At 43.1% G+C, this 27,023-nt stretch overlaps 2 protein-coding genes across 2 annotated transcripts; both read left to right on the top strand.

Annotated features, from left to right (window-relative positions):
• Nucleotides 1–1,338: 1,338 nt before the first annotated feature.
• Nucleotides 1,339–22,612, top strand: LOC149276464 (nuclear pore complex protein Nup205-like). Its single transcript, XM_089503621.1, has 43 exons — nt 1,339–1,366; nt 3,420–3,562; nt 4,190–4,361; nt 5,076–5,220; nt 5,607–5,766; nt 6,188–6,416; nt 6,862–7,026; nt 7,543–7,718; nt 8,303–8,419; nt 8,793–8,930; nt 9,051–9,201; nt 9,460–9,665; nt 9,846–10,028; nt 10,129–10,179; nt 10,354–10,563; nt 10,888–10,987; nt 11,070–11,207; nt 11,598–11,787; nt 12,132–12,252; nt 12,503–12,584; nt 12,953–13,117; nt 13,289–13,413; nt 13,534–13,648; nt 14,161–14,310; nt 14,723–14,797; nt 15,114–15,271; nt 15,387–15,467; nt 15,746–15,937; nt 16,205–16,475; nt 16,739–16,837; nt 17,069–17,217; nt 17,298–17,489; nt 17,896–18,017; nt 18,713–18,851; nt 19,005–19,131; nt 19,386–19,462; nt 19,859–19,987; nt 20,499–20,625; nt 20,855–21,018; nt 21,134–21,257; nt 21,515–21,640; nt 21,845–21,909; nt 22,460–22,612. Exons 1-43 carry the CDS (start codon nt 1,339–1,341, stop codon nt 22,610–22,612), a joined length of 6,030 nt encoding a protein of 2,009 aa, XP_089359747.1.
• Nucleotides 22,613–25,421: 2,809 nt separating this feature from the next.
• LOC149276463 (short transmembrane mitochondrial protein 1-like) lies at nt 25,422–26,352 on the top strand. The gene is made up of 3 exons (XM_089503645.1): nt 25,422–25,436; nt 26,075–26,128; nt 26,272–26,352. Exons 1-3 carry the CDS (start codon nt 25,422–25,424, stop codon nt 26,350–26,352), a joined length of 150 nt encoding a protein of 49 aa, XP_089359771.1.
• The last annotated feature ends 671 nt before the right edge of the window (nt 26,353–27,023 follow it).

Genomic DNA, 27,023 nt, shown 5'->3' with positions numbered 1-27,023 from the left:
TCTGTAATAACCCGTCACCGAGTGACGCCCAAAACACACGAGGAAGAGAAACATAGAGGAGCGCAGACTCTGCCGGCACATCGGCCCCATCCGGCCCCCGTCCAGTGGCCCGTTTCTCCTGCTGTAAAGACTCAAACCTTAATCAGTCATTGGTCTCATCTTGAATTCAGGAGCCATATGTCTGTCCCATGCGTGTAATACCCTCACTGTATTACCCTCTACCACTTCTGCTGGGAGGTTGTTCCACTTATCAACCACTCTCTCAATCAGGTACACTTTAACATACATGTCAGGCCACTCACACATGGCAAGTCCCTATGCCACAGGAGGTAGCTGGGTGTATCTGACCAGTCCTTGCCTTTTTTGGGGCAGACAGTCTGGGAGTGCTGAGGCCTGGCAGTCTGAGGCCTGGCACTTTGCTCCCCTCACACCGCCCTGGTAGTCGCTGCTGGCCTGCCCTCGGAGGGGGGTGGGTGGGGTAGGGCCCAGGCTAGGCCTCCTAAGTCAGCCGGCCTGCTCCCGGCACTTACCCTCGTACCGCCTCCTGCGCTGTGTGCCTGGGGATGGCGGGCGGCTCCTCCTGCTGATTCTCTTCTGACTGTAGCCGGGAGTCCGCTGCTTTCTCCTGTGTAAGCTTCTCCGGTAAAAGTGATGAGGCCTAGTTCCGGTAACTCACTGTCCGTTTTACCTTCGGTGGCTTCTCAAAACCAGACGGCCACCATCTTACATTTGGGGGTATAGTGCTTTGGCAGCTGTGGTGGGTGAGAATAGGAAGTGCGCGTGCGCGGAGCGTACTGACGGAAGATCCCGGCCATGGCCTGCGAGCGAGCGCGCGGGGCATGATGGGAGATGTAGTTCTCTGGATCATAGATGGAAAACCCTAAAAGTTAAACGATGACAAATGTTATATTCTTATTATTAGAGGCCTCCGTGAGAAATGGAGCATTTTGATTATGGAAGCGCAAAAAGCCTTTCAGGACTCTCATTTTTGCGGCTCTATACTTGCAGCAAAGGCTCTCGGGAGACGCAGTCCATGGTGCTAGCTCTTTGATCGAGGCCGTCGGCTTACAGAAATACAACACCCAGAAGGCAGCACGGTGCCTGACAAGTTTCAACCAAAGTAAAAAATGATAGTAAGAGGGAGGGAAAATAGCGATTAAAGCTAAAGAACGAATTTGCGTGGCAACCGCTGTGTTTCACGGGGTTTATTCGCAGAACACAACGGGCGGCAGGTTATTCTCTGTGATTGTGAAGCACTTTATAGAAGGTTCTTTTCAGGCACTGACTGGGCAGTCCAGCCGAGGACCTCTGCTTCCGCCCAGGAGGTTGGGTCCCAAGATGGAGTCTCCGTTGGCGGTAAATTCAGGTAAATAAAAAAAAAAATAATAATAAAAATATATATACTGAGCGAGTGTGCACCGCTTACAATGTAGCACGAGGGGACGCGGCCGGAAACGGGGCGGCTTTTCTAGTTCATTGTTTTGACTGGGGTTTATGGGGCATTAGGGCAAAATGCCTACCCTGCACATGTTGTACACACAATTACTGATGGAGGGGTATTCTGTCTCCAATAATCGCCCTTAAGTAAATTAAAATGGGACATTTTACCAGTTCAACTAACATAAGTGTCCCTGTTAAGTTAATAATGTCCCTCTATGGGCCATAGTTCCCCTGACGCCCCTCTTTTCTAGGAGGTCAGAATGTTTGCTGGGTATGAGGGGATCGCAGGGTTCTACAGCCCTAAAAGCCCCGATAATGTGTATATAATGTGTTATAAATTAAGCGGGGTAAATAAAACCCATTCTTCTTAAATGCCCCCCCCCTCAGTTACACAAATACCCCGCAATAGGGCACAAAGTCTCATAAAAAGTAAAGCCCCAGCCACGCCCCTAACCACACCCCTTCAAAATAAAATCGTGAAATAATACGTTACCAGAAGAGGACCCCTTTCCCAACTCTGCCTGAACCCCAATAAAGTTCTTAAAGGTACCGGTTGGGTGTATTTCCTGTATTTGTCATATTCCCTTCATTTTTTCAATTTGTTCATTACTAGAATTGCATTAAATATGAGTTTCAAAAATATTGCGCTGTCTTCTTTTTTTAACCCTGTTGTGAAAGATGACGTGCCAGACCTCCAGCAAAAAAAAAATGTCTCCAGAGCGATCACGTTCGCCATTGGGGAAGGCAGCATGCCCCTCGTAAGATGGTGGTGCCCCTTCTGCTGTAAAAAAGGTTTCAAGAGGGTCTGTCCAAATCCTCCTGAGACCCTCTGAGCCCCCCCCCCCTGCACGATCACGGTACTGCTATCAGCAATGGAGCCCTACTCTGATCAGTAATATATAAAAAAAATATTCCAAATATATTCCAAATTTTAAAATACATAAATAATAAAAATGTAATCACATTTTAAAATAATAGATTTCAGTGATGTCACCATGACATCATAAGGACAGCTATACAGTTTCAAGATAATGTAAAAATTTAAAAAAAACCATATAAAGTAGATTAAAAATAGCTGCTCAAAACTCTCGTGCCCCTCACGCTAGAAATGTACGTTAAATATGCCCCTAAAGTGCAAAAATAAGACAAAAGTGTAAAATGTAAGGGGGCCATTTTACAGATAAACACAAACAACACAGAAATGTTAAAACAGCTATTATAATAAAGGCTACACAATTTCAAAGACAGTCCGGTCACGAATGAGTTTGAACTGTTATAGTTTTTGCCCCATAATGTTTTCCGGTAGCTGCATATCGGACATTTCTCATTCTGCTATCTGAGCCCCAATCTACTAGACAGACACCCCGACTTCTTATCATACAGTCTGTGGGAAACAATAGAATGGCTCAGTCTTAATAACCCAGCCAGACTCTCTGACTAATAAAAGTCTATGGAGGAACGGACTTCATTAGCATCGCCATAAAGCATCAGCTCAGTGCGGTGTTTGAGCCGGGAAAGTCACCCAAAATATCACATGACTGACAGCAACGGCGGCTCCAGGTCTGCAGATAAAGGGGGTTTATGTGGGACAAAAGGAGATAAAGCCGGGTTTTTGTCACTCAGTGACTATATTGTATACAGTGCTGGGGGTTATGTTTTTGGCAAGGTGTATTCAGGAGGCAAAGCTTAAACAAAAGATAAAATAGACATGCTGGTCTCATACTGGTCAGGAGATGACATAGACTAGAGATGCCTTTACTATCTTTTGCCGTTGATCTCAGCTTCATCGAAGTCAAATAGTTTATTGCTGTTAAACCGAATATCTTGAAAACAATTCCTCATTGCAAAAGGACAAACCGCTCCTAGTTCTGATATATTACAGATATGGAGATATATGCATAGGATACGTGTGTGTGTGTGTGTGTATATATATATATATATATATATATATTTGTATTAACCCGTGTATTGTGTTCCAGGGACCAGTCTGTGGGGTCCTTACAAAGACCTTTGGCACACCGTGGACAATGCGCTGCTCAGGCGACAACCTGACGCTATACAGCTACTGGACCTCGTCTTAAAGAAACACAAACCAGACTTCATATCCCTCTTCAAAAACCCCGTATGTATATATATATATATATAGTTACAGGGGATCTTGTTGGCTTAGTATTCAGTTTGGTATGGTCAATGGATTAAGCTTTCTGTTGTGGCCAGCCACACTCAATGTATAGAAACTGTCGTTCATTAACTCTTTACTTCACTTATTTGTAACCATTTGCAAGTAGGAAAATGTATGTTTTATGAACCCGGAGTCTAGTCCCTAAACTTTATTTTATTATTCATTTTTTATTGTTTTTTATTGTATATTTTATTATCCATTTTTTATTAGTTTTATTATGTATTATTTTATTATCCATCTTGCCCTTTGCCTCATGGAAATTAGTGCTTACGTTATTTATTTATTTACTGGAGTCAAGAGAACGATCATTTACCCCCGTGATGTGTCAGGCACATCGTTGTCATTAACATGTTTTTCCGTGACGTGCCTGGCATGTCAGTTGCCAGGAAGGGGTTAAAAAAAATAAAGATGCACAATATTTCTGCAATTTATATGCTTCATGCAGCTAAATCTGGCAATGGCGATTCATTTATTAGGATACTTAACTAGATGTTATAATTTATTATGTTGTAAGGAAAAATACTTTCTAGCATAAATTTAGGAGGATGTTCAAATTTTACTTTCTAGCCAAAAAGTGCCCAGCAGCATGAAATGATTAAAAAAGCCAGCACAGAGGGCATCGCCATCACAGGGCAACAGGGCTCCAGACTCCTTCCAGAGCAGCTCATCAAGGAAGCTTTCATCCTCAGTGACTTGTTCAACATTGGAGAGATAGCAGCTGTGGAGCTTCTACTCGCTGGTAAGCAGTGTTCCTTTTGGGTCGATCCCTAACCTTGTGTAAGGTCATGTAGACCACCGTGTGGGGTCACTCAGCTGTTTTCATAGGAAACAAGGGCATTTCTGGCCATCAATTAGCCTTTTAAACTTTAACTTGGATCAGCGAACACAACGTGGCATTGGAACACAGGAATGATGGGAGTGATAAAAGGGCCATTGGAACCCAGGAGTGATGGGAGTGATAAAGGGCCATTGGAACACAGGAGTGATGGGAGTGATAAAGGGCCATTGGAACCCAGGAGTGATGGGAGTGATAAAGGGCCATTGGAACACAGGAATGATGGGAGTGATAAAGGGCCATTGGAACCCAGGAGTGATGGGAGTGGTAAAGGGCCATTGGAACACAGGAGTGATGGGAGTGATAAAGGGCCATTGGAACACAGGAGTGATGGGAGTGATAAAAGGCCATTGGAACACAGGAGTGATAAATGGCCATAGGTGCTACGTGAAGCATTGCTAGCCTGTTTTTTTCTTCATACAGCTGTCAAAGCCAGTTCCTAGAGGTCCTAATGTTGCCTGATATTTAAAGATTCATCAACATAAAGAAACGTTTAAATGTATGCCACAAAGCTTCTCTCCTCCCCTGTGTTATATATTCCATTTTGTAATTGTTTTACAATGTTATTAAAGTAAAGGAGGTACTGTGTATCAAACAGGTAATATTTGTATTTGACAGGAGAACATCAGCAGCCTCATTTTCCTGGCCTGACACGAGGGTTGGTTGCCATTCTCCTTTACTGGGATGGAAAGAACTGTATCGCCAGCTCGTTACGCGCTCTCATGCAGTCACGCAAAGGCAAGACCTTCACCCTGGAACTCAGGTATTGCTTGGGACAGACGCTCTCTCTCTCGTTGTCTCTTTCAAAACGTAATTATATTTTAGGGCAGATTCTAGATCGGATTTTTCCTGGTCGATAATCTGTAAAGCGGGATACGGTCGGGGTACAGACATATATCACTTATGCCGTCTACTGAACAAAGGGATGATTCATCCAACTATTAGCTATTATATGAATCACCATCGGAGGAAAGCATACAGCGATTTCTCACCCGTGAGATCAGCAGACCTAAACCTTCCTTTGCAAAGTGCTTTGCGGTGCATTGTGAAACTGCTCATTCCAAGGCCTTGTAGCGGTAAACGGTTTAAACAGACCCCGGGGGGGGGATTGTGTGCATCCCTTTTGTCACCTTTTTTCTTCTTTTGCAGTCCGGAGTTGGTGTCCATGACAACTCGCTTCACCGATGATCTGATGGAGAACGGACTGACTCACAAGATCCTTGATCTGCTCTCGCAAATTGACGTTAACAACGAGTTTGAGAAGCTGCAGAAAGAGAGGGGCTTGGGCAGCGAGAAACACCGCAAGCAGGCAAGACATGCGGGCTGTGGGGAGGATAAGAGCCCAATGACTCGATACATACAAACCACGGCTTCTGTTAGCCGGCCGTAATTAGTTTTTATCGATTTTGCAAATACATGAGTGCGGTTTATCTTTCGGTCAAAATGTTTTTATTTAGAGTGGATCTGGCACATTCTTACATTACTTTTTACAGTTCAGTATCCTTAATTTATATGCACTTTTAGATATTAAGCAAAGCATTATATGTACCTGGCAGAAACCCATTATAAACCCATCTTAACTTGCCATCTTCTCAGTAACTTGCTTCTACCCTTTGATGAAAGTGGCTTGGCTTCTTCGCACTCAGAAGGCGTTAGTCTGTTGTATACGATCGTCTCTTATTCTATATGAGTTTGTAAACTGGCTTCTATGACTCCCTTTGGATCTCCAGGTTTCAGATCTAATCAAGGAATGTCGGAAATCACTGTCAGAAAGCCTCTTCTTGTGGTCCTGTCAGTCTCCCCTGTCCAAGGAGAATACGCTGCTTCTGATCGGACACCTGGAGAAAGTCACGTTGGAAGCCGACGGCACGCTGCACGCTGTTAACCTGACCCTCCTCATGGCTCTCCTGTACTGCTTAGATGTAGGATTTCTGGATCAGGGGACAGAAGACCGAGAAGGTAAAATTCATTCTGCAAAATAGAAACCTTTTGTGGTTTATTAACTAGCATTTTTTTGGTGGTCACTCATAGACATGGGTTTTATTGATCAGAACTATTGCACTTTTTTTCCCACTTGGGTATATTTAAAGTTTAATTTTAAAAGGACCCCTTTTTAAATATGAATATAAGTTGTGTAGATGACATGCCCTCCCTAAAGTGTGCGTGTTTTGGTTTTTAACTCTAAATTTTAATATTTCTTAGGTTAGTTTGAGAATGACTGGTCTTCTGGAGCCAGAAGGGATTTAATCACTAAACTGTGAATTGGGGGGGGGGGTGATTAACCCTGACGTTTTTAATGACACATCTTGGTTTTCGTTATTGAGTTGGAGTGTGACATTATTGGTGGTTTTCTGCATAAGCCTTCCAGTTACTTTACAACATCTTGTTCTCTGATGTCTTTTAGAACTGATTCATCAAACGCCTCTTCTTACCGAAAGGCAATACATAGCAGCCATTCACAACCGACTGCAGGACAGCCAGCCATGGAAGCTCCCGGGCCTTCAGGCCACCGTCAGACTTGCGTGGGCGCTTGCACTTCGAGGGGTGTCTCAGTTATCTGAAGTGACAGGTAGGATGAGTAAAGGAAGCCAAATTTCACATGATCTATTCAAATAAATTTTCTTATACGTCATTGCAGTGTAATTCATGCATGATGTTATAAGTAATGCCATACAATATAATAGGATACTGTTATTAGACTATTCATCGATGTGATTAGTGTTAATATCGGGACATGATTAGCTGGAGACTCTGCTGCCCATCGTAGGTTGAGCCGCTTTCAATGATGAAGAAAAAATAGCATATATGCCGGAGCAGAGTATACGTTTAATATTTTCCAGCCATTGTAGCGATCCCATACTTCTCATCTCCTATATAAGTAGAGATTCAACTTGGGAGACCTCTAGAATAGCAGAGTGGGGGAATAGAGAGTTCAAACAGTACAAGTACAAGGTGAATCCAGAGACAGATAATATAGAGATATAAGTACAGGACCACGATTTTGTTCCATCACCATGCATTGCTTGTGTGACCCTTTACCATCAGATTTCTGGCATTTCAACCCCCCCCCCATCTATTTCCATAGCATTGACAGAGTTTGCTGAAGCCGACGAAGGCATGGTAGAGCTGGCTATCGGAGGCAATGCCTTCCTCTTCCTCACAGATGCGGTGGTGGGGTCAGAAGGCTTCTGGCCGGAGGAATTCTTCATTCGCAGGGTTCATAAACTTGTTACAGATTTCCTCACGCTGATGCCTATGAAAGTAAGTTTCCTTGCAATAAAGTTTCTCTGCTCAAGTGACCTGAAAGTCCCAAGTTTTTAAAATGATCTGGACAGAGAACACCTTAATGGGTGTAGTCAGTACAGATGTGTAGAAGCTCTGTTTAGTACAAAGTATTGTAGTTTGGGATCTCTGCCCTCTCCTATGGGGACAGTCCTCTCATCCTGAGCGTGGAGAATCCAGAGAATTGCATAAAAATTGTCATACCTGATCCCTTAAAAAAGTTTTCTGTCTTTTTAATTGTTTTGTGTGACATTTAACCTAATCCTAGTTTTACGCTACAGAGATTATGCTTTAAAACCTGGTTTTAGCAGATAAAGCATTAAATTAACTTGATTGTGAGGCTAAATAATGATTTAAACGTCCTGTCTTGCGCAATAGCTTTATATTGGGTGTCATTGCCTCATCAAAAGCGGTTTGGTAGTCTCATAAACCTAAATAGCTGTATATTATGATGCCAATCTATATGGGAGTAACAATTTGCCAAATTTACACCCTATTTTTAAGACTGTCCCTTTTTACAGTCGCCTTTCACCGCATCGATTGAGATTCTCCGTTCTCTTTAGGTGAAGCAGCTGAGAAATCGGGCCGAGGAAGACGCCAGGTTGATCCACATGAGTTTCCAGATGGGTAACGAGCCCCCTACATCGCTCCGTCGAGATCTCGAGCACCTAATGATATTGGTAAAGTCACAAGTTCAGTTTTTTAAACGTCTGGAGTACATTGATGTTGTAGATGTTGGGTTATCACTCAGTTAGTGAGCTGCGTAGCCCCGTCTTTGTAAAATACATTTTATCGCCAGCGGTGGTACCGTTGTTGCTTTTTAGGTAAGTGGGCCCAGTGATGTAGAGCTTCTTCTTAGATAGTATTTTCGTATTCAGTCCCTTCTCCAAATTTCCTCAACTTGGAGGCAATCATTGTAAGATGAATGGGCAATTGATTTGCAGATCAGAAGATTTTTTGCTGGCTTAATTTAATCTATTCATAGTCCCTTTCTCTTCAGGATAGTTAAGAGCTATATAACTTCTCATTGAATGTCTCTTGTATCCCTTGCAGATTGGGGATTTGTATAAGAAAGATCCATTCAACCTTGAATTGGCTTTGGAATACTGGTGTCCTTCAGAACCTCTCCAAACCACAACCCTGATGGGGTCTTTCCTTGGGGTAGCTCACCAGAGACCCCCGCAACGTCAGGTATGTTTCACAATTACAGTTAAGTACCAAAGTTTAGACAATGATTGTAAATGCTGTTAAAAAAATGCTGAACTACCATAGTTAGATTGTAGTGACTCAGATTATCTGATATTTTGGTAGGTTGTTCTATCAAAGTTTGTAAGACAGATGAGCGATCTGCTTCCATCAACGCTTTACATACCTTACCTGAAGATGCTGCAGGGTCTGGCCAGCGGCCCCCAGTGCGCACATTACTGCTTCAGTCTCCTGAAAGCCAACGGTGGGGGGCATGGTACGTAGTCTCTCTGGGCTGAGTATAAGTCACTCTCCATGTAAGTAGCATCAAATCCAGATATTAATTTGCTACGTATACATTTTACTGTTCTATGCACTATATAGGTGTGTGTGTGTATATGTGTATATATATATATATATATAATTTGTATATTATTTCCAGTAAAGATAAACTGTTCCCAAATTCGATGTTTGTTATGAGGTCATGACTCTTGTCGTTATTTGAAGTCATCATAGCCTGTTAATTTGGCACCAGCAGATAACACTCAGGCAGGCGTTGGGAGTCCAGTGTCCTGGGAACATTTCTTCCACTCTCTCATGTTATATCATGAGCACCTGCGGCGGGACATGCCAAGCTCGGACAGCATACACCAGCGTCACCCACTGCTCCGGGGAATCACCCAGCACGAGCTGGACGGGCTCACCGCTTGTTTGCAGCTAACCACCATAATCATCGAATGGGTACGTTACTTCTGGATAGAGTAGCTGCTTATTTATCCCAACTGAAACATTTATCTTATGCATAATATTATGCGATTGTAGGCAACGGGTGTTTTATGCACTTGCGTTACCTTTTATGCATCAAATCACCCGGTTAATCTGATATTTGGACTCATTACTATTCTTGTATCTGCTGTCCAGAGTGAAAGCGCCAGACTGGCTCTCTGTGAGCATGCCCAGTGGATGCCCGTAGTTGTGATCCTTGGCTTACTGCAGTGCAGCATCCCACCTGTTCTCAAGGCTGAGCTACTGAACACGCTGGCGGCGTTTGGGAAATCGCCAGAGATAGCTGCTTCTCTTTGGCAATCCCTGGAATATACCCAGGTATGTGACGAGAGTGAAATCTAGAGGAAACCTTTTAGAATAAGGCAGCCACGCTTTTTAATATTCAGTTGCGATCAATTTTTTTTTTTTTTCCAAACAGATTTTGCAAACTGCAAGAGTTCCGGGTCAGAGGCAAGCGACGGGCATCGAGGTATACAATAAAACCAAGTTATATTTACAAGAGCATAGGGACAACATTGCTTTCTTCTGCCAATAAAAGCCCACTGGAAACAAAAAATCTTTTGGCATTTCATCTACGGAGAAAGGGAGCCTTTATATTTGTCACAAGTTTTTTTTTTTTGTTATTTTGTTGTCTCGTGGAAAGGTGGAACTTAATGAAATTGAGTCGCGTTGTGAGGAATACCCGCTGACCCGAGCATTCTGCCATCTGATCGGTACCTTAGTGGAGAGTTCTATTCCAGCCAACCTCGGGGCCGGTCTGAGGGCCCCTGGCTTTGAACCCTATCTCCAGTTTCTCCGAGATACGGTATTCCTCCGTTTCCACGCCAGAGCCTACAGGAGACCCGCAGAAAAGGTGAACTTCCAAACCATGCATGGTGATCGAGCTATATGCGGCAGTAAAGTTAAAATCGTGGGCCTGCACCTATATCTCTATATTATCTGTCTCTGGATTCACCTTGTGCTTGTACTGTTTGTACTCTCTATTCCCCCCACTCCGCTATTCTAGAGGTCTCCCAAGTTGAATCTCTGACTCTGGATTAAGCTCACCAGCCCTACACTGGGGTGGTGGGGGAAATTTTGACTGGGTGCACCATATTCATGCGATGGAGTTTTTCAGCCGTTGGTCTTTTTTTTAAAGGTCTGAGGTTGCGCTGACTTCCTTTTCTTGCCGTTTCAGTGGGAGGTCGCTGAAACCGTGCTCAACGTCTTTTACAAGCTCCTTAGAGACTACGAGCCCCAGCCTGAAGACTTTGTGAATCAGTTTGTGGAGCTGCAGGGTAGGGTCCCCCCCCCCCTCAATATTGGCCGAAAGTCTTGCAGAGGGAGACCCCGTTTCTTACATTAAGTTTCTTGTTTTAGGGGAAGAGCGAGTCGGTTACAAACCCCCAGGTTTCAACCTAATGCACCATCTGCTCAATGAATCTCCCATGTTGGAGCTTTGCCTCGGCCTACTGGAAGAGGGTGTCACTCAGCTGGACACCTACGCACCTTTCCCAGGTAACACAAAAATAGGAGAGCACAACCTAAAAGGCTTAAAAATTCAGATTCCCGGGTAATGACCAAAAAGTACACAAAACAAAGCAAGACTTATTTAATTCAACGAACATACAACCAGGTTGTTCTCTGGTAACATCTAAAATATACAGTATTTTATTATTGGACATTTTTTTATTTGGGATTGTTGTATCAACAAGGAATACAAGCTAATGCATAGATCAGTAAGGCTAATGATCAACGCGTTTCACATCGTTGTTACCGCTCCCTTTTCAAAAATATATTAAGACTTTTTCTCTGTCAGCTCTTGCGCATGTAAAATGCATTGGGGTTCATTCTCTTACTCGCTCTACCGTACGGATACGCACTAAGTCTGACGTTCTCTTAACGCAGGTAAAAAGCATCTGGAGAAAGCCGTGGTGTATTGCTTCATGCTCCTTAATCTGACGCTGCAGAAGGAAAATCTTTTCATGGATCTGCTGCGGGAAAGTCACCTGTCTCTGATTGTCACCCCCTTGGAGCAACTCCTGCAAGGCATTAACCCTCGCTCCAAAAAGGCAGACCACGTGGTGAATATTGCTAGGTGAGTGTAAACGGACTCTTCGCTATATCAAGAAACAGGGAGGTATTGGTGTAGGAAACATAAGATCAAAAATATACCCCCAACGTTCCTTCGTTGGATGGTGGGGTGAAGAGTTGGGCCCTAGGAGGGCCAAAGGAAGTACTGCCAACCTATGTCGTGTTGTGACGCTTTATTTTAGAGCGTTTCAACGTGGCGGCATGGGGGCTGCAACAGTACAGACCCCCCATCGATTTACTGCTCCCTGGGCCGGTCAAGAAAGAGGACCACCCAACCAGCGCATAGTCCCTGCTGTCTGTAAAAACAGTGCCTATTGCGTTAATTTAATCGAGCGGTTTCTTCCGCAGGTACCTGTACCACGGCAACGATAATCCGGAACTGGCCTTTGAGAGCTCAAAGATTTTATGTAGTATCTCTTGTAATCCAAACATCCAAGCGAAACTCGTAGGAGACTTCACCCAGGACCAGGTAGGAGATCTCTGAGGTCTGATTTGAAAGCCCAATGATGTTGCGTTAATTAATGCCTTCATTTACCTGTAACCTGATTAATTGCATCACATATCAACTGTTTTCTACAGTACAAGGTTATTGCCCTTTAGGTTCAACCATCAATAGCCACACATTGATCAGATTTGCACCAGCATACCTGACCTTTCCTCTGGGCAAAAAGAGGTTAATAAATTGTCCGTAACACATTGCTTTGTCCTGGTTCCTGCAGAAAGTTAGCGAGAAGCTGATGGCCGGGTTTGTGGAATGTCTGGACAATGACGACTCGGAGGAGTTCGAGAACCCTATTGAGGGTGAGTATATTCCCCTTTTGATTACAGGAACCGGTTAACTCCATGGGATTCAATGTTCTTTAATTCCCTCGGTCACCATGTGTCATAGGCTTTGCCACCTTCACACCACCAAGTCAAATCTCCCATTGGGTTATGGGAACGCGTGCCTAAAAAGACCTGGACCTAAAGCAGGTTTACAATAGTTAATAGTTTAATATTGATGGAAACGAATACTCTTTATTGGAACCTTGTCAGCCGGTTGCTAAAGCTGACCCTCCATCGCATTCTGAGTGAGGGTGTTCTTGGAAGCAGCAAATCCAACAGCGAACAAAGCTGAAACCGGCAATCATTTTTAGTTGCCGGTTACAAACTTCTGTTTAAACCTCCAGATACCGAAACGGAGAAGAAACGAGGGGCGCTCCGCCACAAGACTAAAATTCACATCCTTAACCTCCTGATCACCTCGCTGGAGATGAAACCCCCCAACCTTGCCCTTTATCTTCTCGGCTTTGAACTGAAGAAACCTGTCGGTACCACGAACCTTCAGGACTCAGGTATTGTGGGCACGCTAGCCGAATATCGCTTTGTTTCATGGGAAGGTAGAGCGTACGATCGTGGCGCCCATGGGTGGATCTACATGGAAACTGGGCTTTTGCGTTGGTATCAATGCATCATCCGAGGCAGGTTTCCGGTCTTATGTTTAAAAGTGGCTTCCTCTTATGCAGGTGTGTTGGGATGCCCGAGGACCTGTCTGCATTCCATTTTGAATATCCTAGAACAGGGAACGAAAGAGCGGGCCGGCCCGACCGCAGTATGGGAGTCTCCGCAGCTTGCCGAACTCTGTTATCAGGTATGTTCCTCGTTTTGCTCCTTTCACTGCTTTATTTTAATCACGCTTTAATCCTAAAACATCCCCACGTAGTGTTTATTACATGCGTAATAATGCAATCATCTTAATGTCGCTGTGCAGGTTATCTACCAGCTCTGTGCCTGCATGGAGACCTCCGGCCCCACCATGCGCTACCTCCGCACGAGCCAAGACTTTCTGTATACTCAGCTCCAGCACCTTCCCTTCTCTGTGAAAGGTAAACACCCTGCGGATAAAACTAACACGTTCGATGTCAACAAATGGCGCGGCATCATCCACAGAATAATATTATTATGAGAATTATTATATAATTATAAATTAAGAGTTTATCTTCATAATACAACAGGCCCCCTTTTACAATTTTTTTTTGTCTTTTACGTTCTTTCAGATGCATATATAATTTAAAATATTAGCGCATAGTAAAGCTTGCATATTTGTCAAGGAAATCCACTACCAAAATGCCCCCTTTTCAGCTTCTCCATATACACACAGACATTTTTAGAGGAAAAAAAAATATTTAGATGATGTAAAAAATAAAAAAAGAGCAAAAATATATTTTTTCTCTAACAATCCCACTTTAATGACGACCATTGTGTGAACTTTCTTGGCCAAATTAGGCAGCTGTTACCCTTAAATTGCTTGTATATTCAGTATACGATCGCCATAGAGAGTACACTAATTCCTTTTAAGTTAATACGGCTCCTGTCTTTAAACTTGTTTTGTCTCTAGAGCATGAGATTTCCGCCTTGAATCAAATGTCTTGGCTCATGAGGACGGCTTCCATAGAGCTTCGGATTACGTCGCTAAATCGTCAGCGTTCCCACACGCAGAGACTTCTGCATCTGCTCCTCAACGACATGCCCGCAAAACCCCACGCAGGTTCGTACCAAGATTGACGTCTTATAAATAACCGCACGGCGTCCCGTTTGTCTGACGCGGGATGTAGTCTGATGAGATTGGGAGCGATAACTTGCAAACGGCTGCCTTTTGCCATTATACCAATATTCCAAGCCACACTTGATTTATCAGCAAAAGATACATAAATAATAATATATATAAAAAACAAATTCCTAATTTTACACACTTGTCTCAATTCTCGGACGGCGAAAACTATTCTATTCTGCGAACTGATAATATGAAAACAATGTGTGCAGGTACAATCTAAAATAGTGAATCATGTTTATTTTAAACATTCGTAAATACTTTGACTCTTCTCTGTCTAATGGTTAATGATTTCTTGCACTATTTCTTCAATTTAAATTAATTTTATGTGAAAATCTCTCTATAACAGCTGACGGGGAAGCAAGCATGGATGAAGAAAGCCGGGTTTTTGGTGTCTCTTTTTATTCCGACGTCACTTCGAAAGGCTAGTTTTTTGGGTTTTTTTAATTCCATTCTTTTCTTGTCTTTCAGACGTTGCCAATAGTGTTAAACTACAACTCCCATGACTCTCTGCTGCAATATGATATCTATAATAACAGTGCCAAGTCTTAAACTCGCATGCTGCTGGGCTTGCATATTAACAGCAGGGACCCATTTTTGTAAATGAATTATCAGCTTTAAGCACTCAGAGCTAAAGTAATGGTTATTTGTATAAATATGAATACATTGATGATCTAAAAACCTATAAAAAGACCCCAAAAAAAGCAGCGGATCGAGATTTTTATTTCTTTTTCTTGTAGTTCGTAGGAAAATCCTGAACATCTTGGCCTCCATAGACTTCAGCCAGGAGATCCCGGAGCCCTTACAGCTGGACTTCTTCGACCGCAACCAAATAGAGCAAGTCATAGCTAACTGTGAACACAAGAATCGCAGGGGCCAAACCGTATGCAATGTGAAGGTGCGCCCCCCCCGTGACTTAAAACGGCTTGAAGACCCGCTCTGCAACGACTTAAAGCCTCACTGGAGCATTACAAGTATTTATTAACGTTCTATGATTTTATTTATTTTCTCAGCTTTTGCACCGGGTTCTGGTCGCAGAGGTAAATGCTCTCCAAGGAATGGCAGCCATTGGACAGAGACCTCTGCTCATGGAAGTAAGTGGTGGGGGAAAGGATGGTTTACTATGGAAAAGTGGGGAGGATCTGTCTTGTTGGGTAAGATGCAGTCTAGTCCTTCTAATATAACTTCAAGATCTCCATAGCCAAGGGGCTACCAGTTAGCAAAAGCTGATCTCCTTTTTTGGGCCCCCCGTCTTACCACCATCCCTCCACCATGTTTAAAGCTGGCGAGTCCTGCAACAAGTCCAGAGAATATTAATCTTTGTTGCCCGTTCCTTTTGAGGTTGTGTTTGATCTTCACATTATTCCTACAGGAGATAAACACTATCCTTCAGTACGTGGTGGAAAGGAACAGGCTGCTACAGTGTCTCCATGCCAAGCGTCACGCACTGGAGTCCTGGAGGCAGCTGGTGGAAATCATTCTGACGGCCTGTCCCCAGGACCTCATACAAGCCTCGCAGCGCCAGCTGATCATCAGAGACCTGCTTCAGGACGTGCACAACAAGGTAAACGAGCCACGGCGACCATACTAAGCGTTTCGCTTATCCTGGGGTAGCCTGCGAGTCCCATCTGCGGTTGGGCGACAAATACCATGACTCTCAGCTTATCTGCCCAAAGTCACGGTTCAATCTAACGCTGCGTTTGTTTGAACCCCTGGACCCTTTACTGTATCTTAAATCTGATTTATTTACTGTTCAGTATACAGGGATTTGCGTTCAGGTTGTTTTTATTTATTTATTTTCTTCTAAAAAATTTTGTGTGTGTGTGTATAGATCCTGGATGATGATGCCACACCTGAGCTGATGCCGGTAGTGGCCGGAGTCGTTTTTACCTTGACCGCTCACCTAAGTCAGTCGATCCGTACCGAGCAGAAGCAGCCGCTGGCAGCCCCAGGGTTGAGCCAGTCGCAGTACGTCCCGTTGCTGGACGACCTCTTTGCGGCACCTCCTGGACCCGAATCCCTGTTTTCTGGATATGCCTCCATTGGAGAATCCTCACTTCACACAATCCTTCAGAAGCTGCTAGAGTTCGTCCTGAAGACGGGTGCGTGTTTCCATCGTGGATATGCTTTTCTGGGCGTCTCTGCAGATCTTTGTATTCAGATTATATTTCTTTTTATCGCCTAGTTGAAGAATAGTAGTCTATAATGATCTCTTAAGATCATATAGAAACAAGTGGATGCACTTAGGAGATGTAATTAGTATAAATGACATTTCCTAGTCTTTTTGAAGAACATTTTTGTGCAAACATGTAAGGAATGTTGTGTTAAAACCTTTGAAAATTAACTTTGGCTTTTCTTTAAACAGGTGGGGGCTACCAGCGAGTGCGGGCTCACCTGTACGGATCACTGTTGTATTACCTGCAAATCGCACAAAGACCTGATGAGCCGGACACTCTAGAATCAGGTGAGTGAGCTTTCTGTCCCACTTAAACTCTTAGTTGAATCTGTCACCCCCCCCCACAATATTCCACTTTTCCTTAATGCTAAACCCAACCGTTCCCTTTTTATCAGTGACAACACCCGATAAATAATCTAGTAACTCTAGAATTAAATAACCGTAATCCCAATGTAAATCCTCTTGTCATTACCATATATAAATAGAAATTTGTGATGGTATACATCCTTAAACCCTCAGCTCAAAATACAATGTGGGAGCGGCTGACCGCCCCGGAAGATGTATTCGCCAAGCTCCAGCGGAAAAACCTCTCTATTTTTGAGAGCTACGGCACGGCGCTAATGGAGGTTGTTTGCCGAGATGCCTGTGACGGCCACGAGATAGGAAGGGTAAGTGTAGCTTTAAAGTGATAATTGAGTCCGTTTTAATAACTCTGTTTTACCCCTAACCCTGTTATATCCTTTTGCAGATGCTAGCGCTTGCTCTGCTGGACCGGATCATCTCGGTGGACAAGACACAGCAGTGGCTCATATATATTTCCAACAGCGGCTATTTAAAGGTCCTAGTGAACAGCCTGGCGCAGGATGACGGGACCTTGCAGAACCTGCTCAATCCACAGCCGCCTCTGCTGAAGGCGCTGTATATATACGAATCCAAAATGGTACAGACTTATCTATGTATACAAATCCAAAACGGTACATTCAGCAGATTCTAATTATAACCATTATTGTATGAATGTGACAAGGTTCTGCAACCATTGGCTTCCTGCTGGGTATCATGGGAGTTATCCTCTATCAACTGAACTTGGTCTTCTGTCTATTTAAGTGCTGTGATTTATTTTTTCCCCCCCCCCCAAAGAAAATGTATTTCACTTTTTATCAGCTTGCCATTTACAATTTGTGTGTTGTAGATGTTACCTTAACAAAGCTTGTACATGTACGGGCTCACAGTGCATTGTTCTTAAGCACAGGGTCTCCAAGGTTTATGAATGCTTTCTAGGATCTCCCACCTTAATCACGATTCCTATATTGCTGGCTAACAACCGATAATTCCGCTTGGTCTCTTAGGCGTTCCTGACCCGTGTGGCTAAAAGTCAACAAGGAGCCCTGGAGTTACTGAGGAGTGGAATCATCGCTAACTTGGCATCATTACGTGTGTTTGGAATGCGTCCCGAAACCAACTCCAATGGGTTAGTAACATGGCATCGGTCTGTATCAATATACATTTTATCACAATTCTAGTAAACTTTCTGTATTTTAGTCGTATAGATGTAAGAGCAGGTTGGTGGAAACTTGGCAGTAGAGGACTGCATTGGGAGGCGGGTCCCGCGGGAAAAAACTTGCGGGCGCAGGCGGTCTTGCTGGGGCTGCGGGCAGGAGCGGGCGGTCAGGCACTGTACCTGCGGGTCCCGGTAATCCCGCGCAGTCCCGCAAGGCTGTCTTCTCGCTGCTCCATAACAGCGTCTCCTATCTTGCTCCGCCCAGGAACAAGGCGGAGTCACGTGATGTGACGTCGCTTCCTGTGACTCCGCCTTGTTCCTGGGCGGAGCAAGAGAAGAGACGCTGTGAGGGAACAACTTGCGGAACTGCGCGGGAAATCAGGTAAGGAGGCGGGCGGGATTGGCCACAAATGTGGCGGGAGCGGGCGGGATTGGCCACAAATGTGGCGGGAGCGGAACACCCACATTGCGGGAGCGGGCGGGAGCAGGATTAAAAAAGCAGTCCCGCGCAGGGCTCTACTTGGCAGAATATTTACCCCATAAATGGTCATTCTACGTTATTCGTATCATTAACGGCCGAACACCTGAAGCGTTGAAGCCCGTCCTTCCTATTTCATAAACATTTGAATAAACTTCTCTGATTGTTATTCTTGTCTTTTTCTCAGTGCGTTTGGAATAAGAGAGGCTTCTGCGTTCATCCCCGGTCCCGTGGAAAGACACAGACAGATCTTACTACCTGCGCTTCAGCTCTGTCAGGTGATCCTGACCTCTAGTACCGCTCAGCCATTACAGGCAGCTGGACAGGTAGGTTTTTAATACTCAAGACTAAAGATCACTGATAATGTCTAAATGCCAGTTACGTTGTGCTCTAAGGATGCATTCACCGCTACATCTATAATGCGTTTACTCATCACTCGGGTTGATGTTGCGCATGTTTAATTTTTCTCTGTGCGCCAGGTCTTGCAGTTCCTGGCTACTCATTTGGACACGATACATGCGATTCTCAGGAGCCCAGAAGGAAGTCTCGGCTCCTTGCAGGAACTTGCTTTACTTACAGGCATCATCAGTAAAGCTGCGCTCCCAGGTAAGGATGCGGAATAAGTCTTACCAACCCCAATCAGCGCATTAACGTAACCCTAAATTCTTGAGTGCTTCAGCGGTGCTTGCCCTGCATAATGCATGGTTGAATAAGCGAGATTGCATTCACGGGCTCCCACTGCGTTCTCCTATATTCTCCATATTAAGTGGTCTTGAACAATTCCGTTAGTCTTAGCTTAACCGTTAAATGTCTCATAGAGGTAGCTTCCGGGTCATTTGTCGCATGTTTGTGTTTTGAAGGTGTTGTCACCGAGATGGACAACAATGTGAACGAGGGGTCATTGATGGAATTTCAAGGACATATCAGACGTTTCCAGGTAAAAAAAACAACACATTAAAATATATATTAGAGTAAATGCTAATCATTACTGCTCAGCATGGATGTGCATTCCGTGTTGAACTAGTTCTACTTACATATTGCATTATTCCCTTTACATTTATAGGCCAAAGGGACAAGATGGCTAATTCCTGCACTTATATGCTTTTAAGGGAGCTCAAAACTGTTTGTGGATTTTAAGAACACTTCAGCCATTATATGCGCATTAATTTGACGGCTGGACCCTTTTTAATTATTTTCGTGGAAATAGGTGGATGGATTTTTGCAGAATTCTGCTTTAACATTTGCCGTTGTTTTTAATGAAATGTATAATATCGGACTGTGTATTAGCTCTAGTTTTTGTTGAGATTGTTACGGTTCTCTTCCTCCTCCGCAGCGTCAGTGTCTTGGATTACTGAACCTTTTTGGTGGGTCCGACAAACTCCGTCAGTTGTGTCTGCAGGACGACCTCTCTCAGGTGGACAGGGCCAGCAAGAGAGATGAAATGGAGCTCGCTGTACAGCAGGTGAGACTTTGTCTAAAAAAAAAAAAAAAAAAATAACTGTGGGTTGGAAAAAGTATGTGAACCCCCTAGTCTGATCACTTCAACAAAAGCTAATTGGAGTCAGGAGTTGGCAAACTTGGAGTCCAATGAATGAAACTGAATTGGAGGTGAGTTTTAGAAGTACTTTGACACATTTTGAGTTTGCTCTTCTCAAAAAACATTTGATTTTTTTTAAACCTATTCTAGTTTACTATAAAGTTTTCAAGCTCATAAAAAAGAGCATATTAACCCTTCACATGAGAACCCTTAACTTTGCTCATTTACAAAGAAAGATGGGCAGTCCTGTCTCTGCTGCCAGGCGTCAGATCCAACCACCAGGTAACCTAGAAAGGAGCCCGTTGTGTGACTTGGGTATATATCCACTGCTTGTAGTACATTAATTAGCGCATATGCCCTATCTCTGGTGATGTATTATGCTGGAACACGCGTGTCAATATGTTTGGACCTTTCTAAATGCTCTGGTGTCTCCTAGATCTGTTCCAATGTCATGGAGTACTGCCAAGCCCTTATGATACAGAGCTCGCTGACCTTCACGCAGTCCGCCTGCCTGTTCACCCCCAGCCTGATCGAAAGCACCAGCAGAGACGGATCCAGGCCAGGTAAGGACATCGTCTACCAGCCAGTATCGTTATTTTGGGGGGTGGGGGGCTGCATTGATAATTATAGAGATGTATTTAGTAACTGAAATATTTTATTTCTCTCCTGAGAATTAGTTTTTTTTCTTTAAACAGTTAAATGTTACTTAAAATGAACCTACAGTCATTCAGTATTAGCCCAACTTTTAATGTTTATTATCTTGTTGAATAATTGCCTTCTATTCTTTCCCAGACTCCCTATCTGTCCTTCAATCCTCCCGCTTACCCGGCTTGGGAATTGTGTTCTACTTGCTGAAGCAGAGCGCCAACGACTTCTTTACGTATTACGACATCCACCGGCAGAGTGTCGGTAAACTGCAGAACGTGGAGCAGCTCCCGCCGGACGAGATTAAAGAGGTGGGCATTCCATGCTAAAGCTTCATTCGGTGGCTGCATTCAGCTTGACCTCGAGGAACAACGTTCATAATCAATTTCACCGTCTGTATTCATTTGTTTTTATTTTAATCCATAGCTGTGTCAGGCTGAGGTGTCCATCGGCATGGATAAAATGTCCACCACGCAGAAGTATGCCATAGCCCGACGGCGACTGGTTAAGCTCATCAACAACAGAGCCAAGCTTCTGTCTCTCTGCTCATGTATCCTTTTATTGATCGTTACGAGATCTCGGCAGTGCTGAATATACACGGACGTATCACCTCTGATAAAGCGTTACATAGGAACGTGGTGATAGGGGGTAGTCTTCGCTATTCTGGAAGCCACAGATGGTGTGGGTAATCTGTTCAAGCCACTGGAAGCCGTGTCTAGCTTGCGTGTTAAGCGACTAGCGGTTTAGAGGGATATTTTTTTTTTTTTAATTATGTACACGATTTTCCTTTACCGGACACTTCCACAGATACTATAGAAACCTGTTTGTTTGTTCTTTGGTGGCACCTGGAGTATTATTTGCTTCACTGCACCCCGAGCGATCCGCAGGATTCTCTCTTTTCAAATACTACCTTCGGCGGCAGAAGATTTCAGGGTAAGCCATTTTATTACGCAGATGGTAAACGAGACTGCGTTATAATTCATTGTTTTAGGTGGTACAACTTAGACCAGACCGCTGTCCTTTGTACACATCTTGTTTCCCTTTGACCTCTTTTATAGAAAAGGTTTACTGTATAAAAATGCTTATTAAAAAATAAAATAACGCTAATAACGGGCTTTTGGGTGTTTTTCTTTTCAGATACAGTAAATACAGATCCCAACACGGATAAGCGCAACAGAGTAAGTCAGCAGGACCTCGACATGGTGAGTGATATCGAAATACGTGCTTTTGGAAGGTTTAGATTACCCAATAATACAGAAATATTTTAATATTGTTGCCATTAATGGTTGCTCGCATTGTCACTTGACCGATATTTGCTTCCCTCGTCTTCATCCTTGCCCGTGTCACAGCTGAGACTCCACGTCATGGCAGAGCGAGATGGCCATTTATTTCCCCCTACTTTGGAAATGCTTCATTAATGTGATCCAAAAAACACATACCCTGGTACAAGCCCCCCGTAGAAATATAAATTTCTTCATCCTTTTGTGTGCAAATAAACATTCAACCTTAATTAACCCTTCTTTCCGTACTAGTTGTTTAGGGTGAAGAATTGTAGCTCCCCAGAAAGCTGAAACTAACTTAATTTACCCGTTTCGTTGCCCCCAGATTAAACTGAATAGATGCACATCATTTTATACCCCCTCCTACGTTATCTCCCAGCCCCGTGCCCTGTATATTTTCAATGTGTATGGTTCTTTAATCCTTGTCGGTGTAGTGATTTGGAAATACATGGTTTTTTTTTGTTTTATGCAGCTGAAGGCTGAAGGGGCAAATCTCTTCGGGGAAACTCTGCAGAAGCGACTCTTGGACATCGAAAGCCTCTACTGTAAAGTGCGATCCCGTCACAGTTTCATCCAGGCGTTGGTCCGGAGGATAAGAGGCCTCTTAAGAGTATCGAGGGCGTGACCGTACCCCCCCCCCCCCAAAAAAAATAAAACTTCAAATTATCTTTCCGGTTTCTAAATTATGGACTTTTTCACTTTTTTGAACCCAAATGAAAAAAAGTATATTATGTGATATGTTTTATACAGAGACAAATTAAAACACGTACAACTTCAGTCTCATGAATTTGTAGTTGTGGTTAAGTTGTATTCTACGGTAACAGTTATCAGAGATTCTGTCTCTGTTCCTTGTGTAATTCCAATCTTGGTAAGCTTTTAAATAAAGGGTTAAAGGGACAGTTTACTGTCCTATACATCCTCGTAAATGCATATTAAAGTACATAATAGCTTACAAGCTTAAATACGTATATTAAATACTAAGCATTGTGTACTTTACTATGTATTCACTAACTGTAGGGGGGGGTTAAAAAAAAAAAAATGAGACGCTGCAGCCACTCCCTCTGCAGGCTAGGTTTCACACCCCTTTTTAAAGTATCCAATCAGTGGAAGGAAAGTGTTCCCATTGAAATCAATGGGACCACTTTCTGCGTCTATATGGGGGTCCCTGAAACTCTAGCGTAAGCTGGTTGCCGGTAAGTGCGGGTACTAGAGGGTACTAAAGCATCCCATTAATCTATTTTTAAAAAGCTCTGTATGATTTATACCAGAGAATAAGAGGCGATTATTTTTATATATATATATATATATATATATATATATATATATATATATATATATAATATAATCTATATATAAGATATATATATCTCATTATATAAAATTTTATTTTCCATAAATTGTATTTCTTTGCAATAAAAAGATATATTTTCTACTTTTTTTTTTTGCAATAATACCAACTGTATACTTTACAAAGAAATACACAATTTATGGGAAATATTTAAAAAATATCGCTTTAATGAAAGTTTTGTGCACTCTCCTTAAACACAACCACACAAAGTAAAGCTGCTTAGGATTCAGTGAAAGTAATAAAACACATTCGTCATTATTTATTTTCTGAAATTAAGTATGTGGATTTTTAAATAAGTTTTATTACAGGAAGGTAAAAATAGAATGTGACTGACGGGCATGTACCAACCTTCCGCTCCTATTCTGTTCAGTATTACATTTGTGTGTTTGTATTAATTTTAACAAATTTTGTTAAATTTTTCATATGATCATCCGAAAATGAGCAGGGGGCTTTACGAAAACAAAGAGAAAGCGGCAAATTTCTTTTTTAAATCCATAGTTTTTTTTTCTTTTTTTGGATTTGTAGTTAAAAAGAAAAAAAAAAACTCATTTAACTCCTCCCCTATCTGCCTCTCCTGCAAGCAGGAAGCATTCATCAGTACACTTCTGGCACATGCTCAGTAGCGCTCTAGTTAGTGGGGGACTAACCTCCCTTGAAATCAATGGAATGAGCAGCAGCCAATCACATCCATGCTAATGGAACACTGATGTTTGCTAGCATTCATGCGATAGGCTGCTGCTGATTCAGTGTGCTTCCTGCTTAATGCTTCATTGGTTCCGGTAATAACATTATATATTTTTATATATAATCTAACACGTATAAGGCTTTCAACACAACTCTATACATTAAATACATTTTAGACTTGGGGAGTATGGAAATCGGATTTAAACCCAGATGGGATGCTGAAGCTAAAAGTGATGTGATCTATGTAACACCTATGGCCGTGTCCGTCCTTACAGTGGGCAGAAAGGGGTCGCCCCAGGCCATGTGCTCCCCTCTGTCCTGCGTGCACAGCCAGCTTGCTTTAAGGGGTCTGGGGGTCTGGTGCGTGGTTTCTGGGAAGATATTTTGCGCTCTGTTTTGTTTCACTCTGGGGTACCATGATGTCATAACCTCCCCTATCGTCCAGGGGCCGTGAGAAAACGCTAAACTCTAATAAATGTACGTTATGGACGATGAGGGGCGCAGCACCCCGTTACCCACAACCCTGCCTACGACTGTCATGCGGTTTCTCCATACCTGGGAACTTGTGGGCTCCGGCTACCCATAACCTACCCTTGCGGGATGCGGCCAGGACTGCCCTCTGAGACCGCCGGAAACTCCCCCATTTAAAGGGAAAATGGGCGGGGAGTGGGGCGTGTCAAGACCCCGTGACCCGGAGCCAAACTCGGAGAGTTTCCAGTCTGAAGTCATAGCTGCGCTTTAACTACACTGGGAAAATTGCTTTACAGCTGATGTTCTTAAGTCCTCTATTGTGGGGTATTTGTGTAACTGATTTATATTTAATTCATAAAGCTGTTTCTATACACATTATTGGGGCTTTTAGGGCTGTAGAACCCTGCGATACCCTCATACCCAGCAAACATTCTGACCTCCTAGAAAAGAGGGGCATCATGGGAGGAAAAAGACACATGAATTTTAGGAAGTATCCTGTAGAAGCGTTTGGCTGTCAAAAAACTTTGTGAACAGCGGGCTTGTAATGATACTCCAGGTACATACAGGGTTGCTAATACAAATGCAACGGATCTTTCCATACAGTATCCTCATTTAGCCAGTTCCAATGACATTTAAACATCTGTATAAAATGGGTTAAAATATACCCTGTTTTGCAAGTATATACTTTTTAACTCCAAATACTCCATTTTACTGTAAGTTAATGAACTTTAGCTTGAAATGGGATTTAGGACCCTGAGCTCCCTCTGTAAAGCGCCTTTGACATGCTGAGCTTTATTACCCACAAACTCATTCATTATAATTGCAATGCAGACGTTCTGCCCTACTCAAATATGGCGTCGCCGGGGCTTCCGGCGGATACAGGAAGTGGCTAACTGAAGCGGAGCCCGTGCAGACAAGAGACGTTTCCATTATGCTGCAGTTTATAGTAAGTACCATTTAACCTATTCCCTGCCAGACAGGTGGATAAAAATAATATTTAATATAAAACGCTTATTTGCCAGGCTTTATTTTATCGTGGTGTATAGATTTGGGGCTTTAAGGGTGTCCTTGATAAAATTGTACCCCCAAAACCCTTCTATGTCCTGAAGACGGTTGCAAATGAAATAATACAACTCAGTAATTCTAGGAAAACACATTTTTTTTGCTTTATTGATATATAACTTTTTACTTTACTGAGAGGGAGTTACATAAGTGGAGCAACTTCCCAGCAGAAGTAGTAGAGGTTAACACAGTAAGGTCTTTACCCTTCCCGTTGACACTTAACAGTGGGTTATGAGGTCACCCATGTGACATCATTATTAACCCCCCCCTGACTTTACCCATTAGGATAGTCTCACCTGAATACCAGACGCATTTCGCTTAGTTTGCGAGAACAATGATAATACGTTGGATCGGGCCGTGCTTTTCACGCAGATTTTAAAACGTATTACTGGATTATTTGCAAACTTTAATAAAATGAACATTTTGTACGAATCTACGATCACAGATTTTTGCACAACTCCCATGAAGACCCCTGTATTTCTCCAACATTTTATTATAATTTTATTTTTTCTTCACCTGCAGCTGGGGTTCGCTTTCGGCAACGTGGTGGGTATGTACCTAGCGCAGAACTACGAGGTGAGCACCCGTTACTGAACCTGGCCCTCACGCACGGCCCTGGGGCCATACACTTTATGGGGCTCTTCAGCTGTCATGTTCTTTTATATGAATTCTTTAATTATTATTATTATTATTATATTTTCTCTCTTCCCCCCCCCAAGGTCCCAGATATAGGGAAGAAATTTGAATCCATTAAGAAGGATCTGGAAGACAAGAAGAAGCCACCAAATGATAAATCTTAACTTCTTCTTTCAAAAACCCGTCGATTCAGCAGATCTTCTCATGCTACGTATCCAAAGGCTTTACTGGGTAGACCGATCTGGACTCTTCCGGACGGGATCCTGATTGTTACGTTTACACTCCGTGGGGACTATCGTGGCCTTCTGTTACCAATTTAGTGTTCTGGTGTTTTTGTTCAAGGTTTCTCCCCGGGCTAGTGACCATGCAGCGGAAGAGTGTGCTATGTCCAACAATCGCTTTCTATAGGCTTTGTAGATTTGGTAGAAGTTAATAAAATAACATATTTACGGTAAGATGCTCTATACACGTCTTTACTTCTCTTGTGGGGGGGGGGGTTTCCTAATAATTTGTCCAATTTCTGTGATATTGTACTATTGAATCATCTTCCTTTTTTTGTATTTCGAGGCTTTAGTCGAAGGGGGAAGCTTTTATCGAACAAACGTTAAAAAAAAAATGTAGCTGCATAAACTTTCTGGGATCATGTGATCCCTTAATACAGCGCTACGGAGTCTGCTGTCGCTATATAAATAAATGTAGTGTAAGAAGGGGACCCCTTAGGCCCTGAATGCCTATGGGGCACCCCATTGTATGTGTTTCTACGTTGGCTGAACAAAAGGCGTTCCTTATGACTATTGTGTCTTATCACTTCTTTCATGTGACGGTGTTCCGAATA

This window comes from Sceloporus occidentalis, unplaced genomic scaffold, assembly GCF_023333645.1.
Source record: "Sceloporus occidentalis isolate IW3139 unplaced genomic scaffold, rSceOcc1.0.p SCAF_238, whole genome shotgun sequence".
In the NCBI taxonomy this organism is placed as follows: domain Eukaryota; kingdom Metazoa; phylum Chordata; class Lepidosauria; order Squamata; family Phrynosomatidae; genus Sceloporus; species Sceloporus occidentalis.
This window is presented reverse-complemented; position numbering and strand designations above follow the sequence as displayed.

What these genes read in the sequence shown, in the direction of transcription:
- LOC149276464 (XM_089503621.1), top strand. Translation starts at nt 1,339, where the DNA reads ATGGAGTCTCCGTTGGCGGTAAATTCAG. An exon ending in TTGCCGAACTCTGTTATCAG is followed by an intron (nt 13,414 to 13,533) that starts GTATGTTCCTCG and finishes GTCGCTGTGCAG; the next exon opens with GTTATCTACCAGCTCTGTGC. An exon ending in ACGGCCACGAGATAGGAAGG is followed by an intron (nt 17,218 to 17,297) that starts GTAAGTGTAGCT and finishes ATCCTTTTGCAG; the next exon opens with ATGCTAGCGCTTGCTCTGCT.
- LOC149276463 (XM_089503645.1), top strand. An exon ending in ACCTAGCGCAGAACTACGAG is followed by an intron (nt 26,129 to 26,271) that starts GTGAGCACCCGT and finishes CCCCCCCCCAAG; the next exon opens with GTCCCAGATATAGGGAAGAA.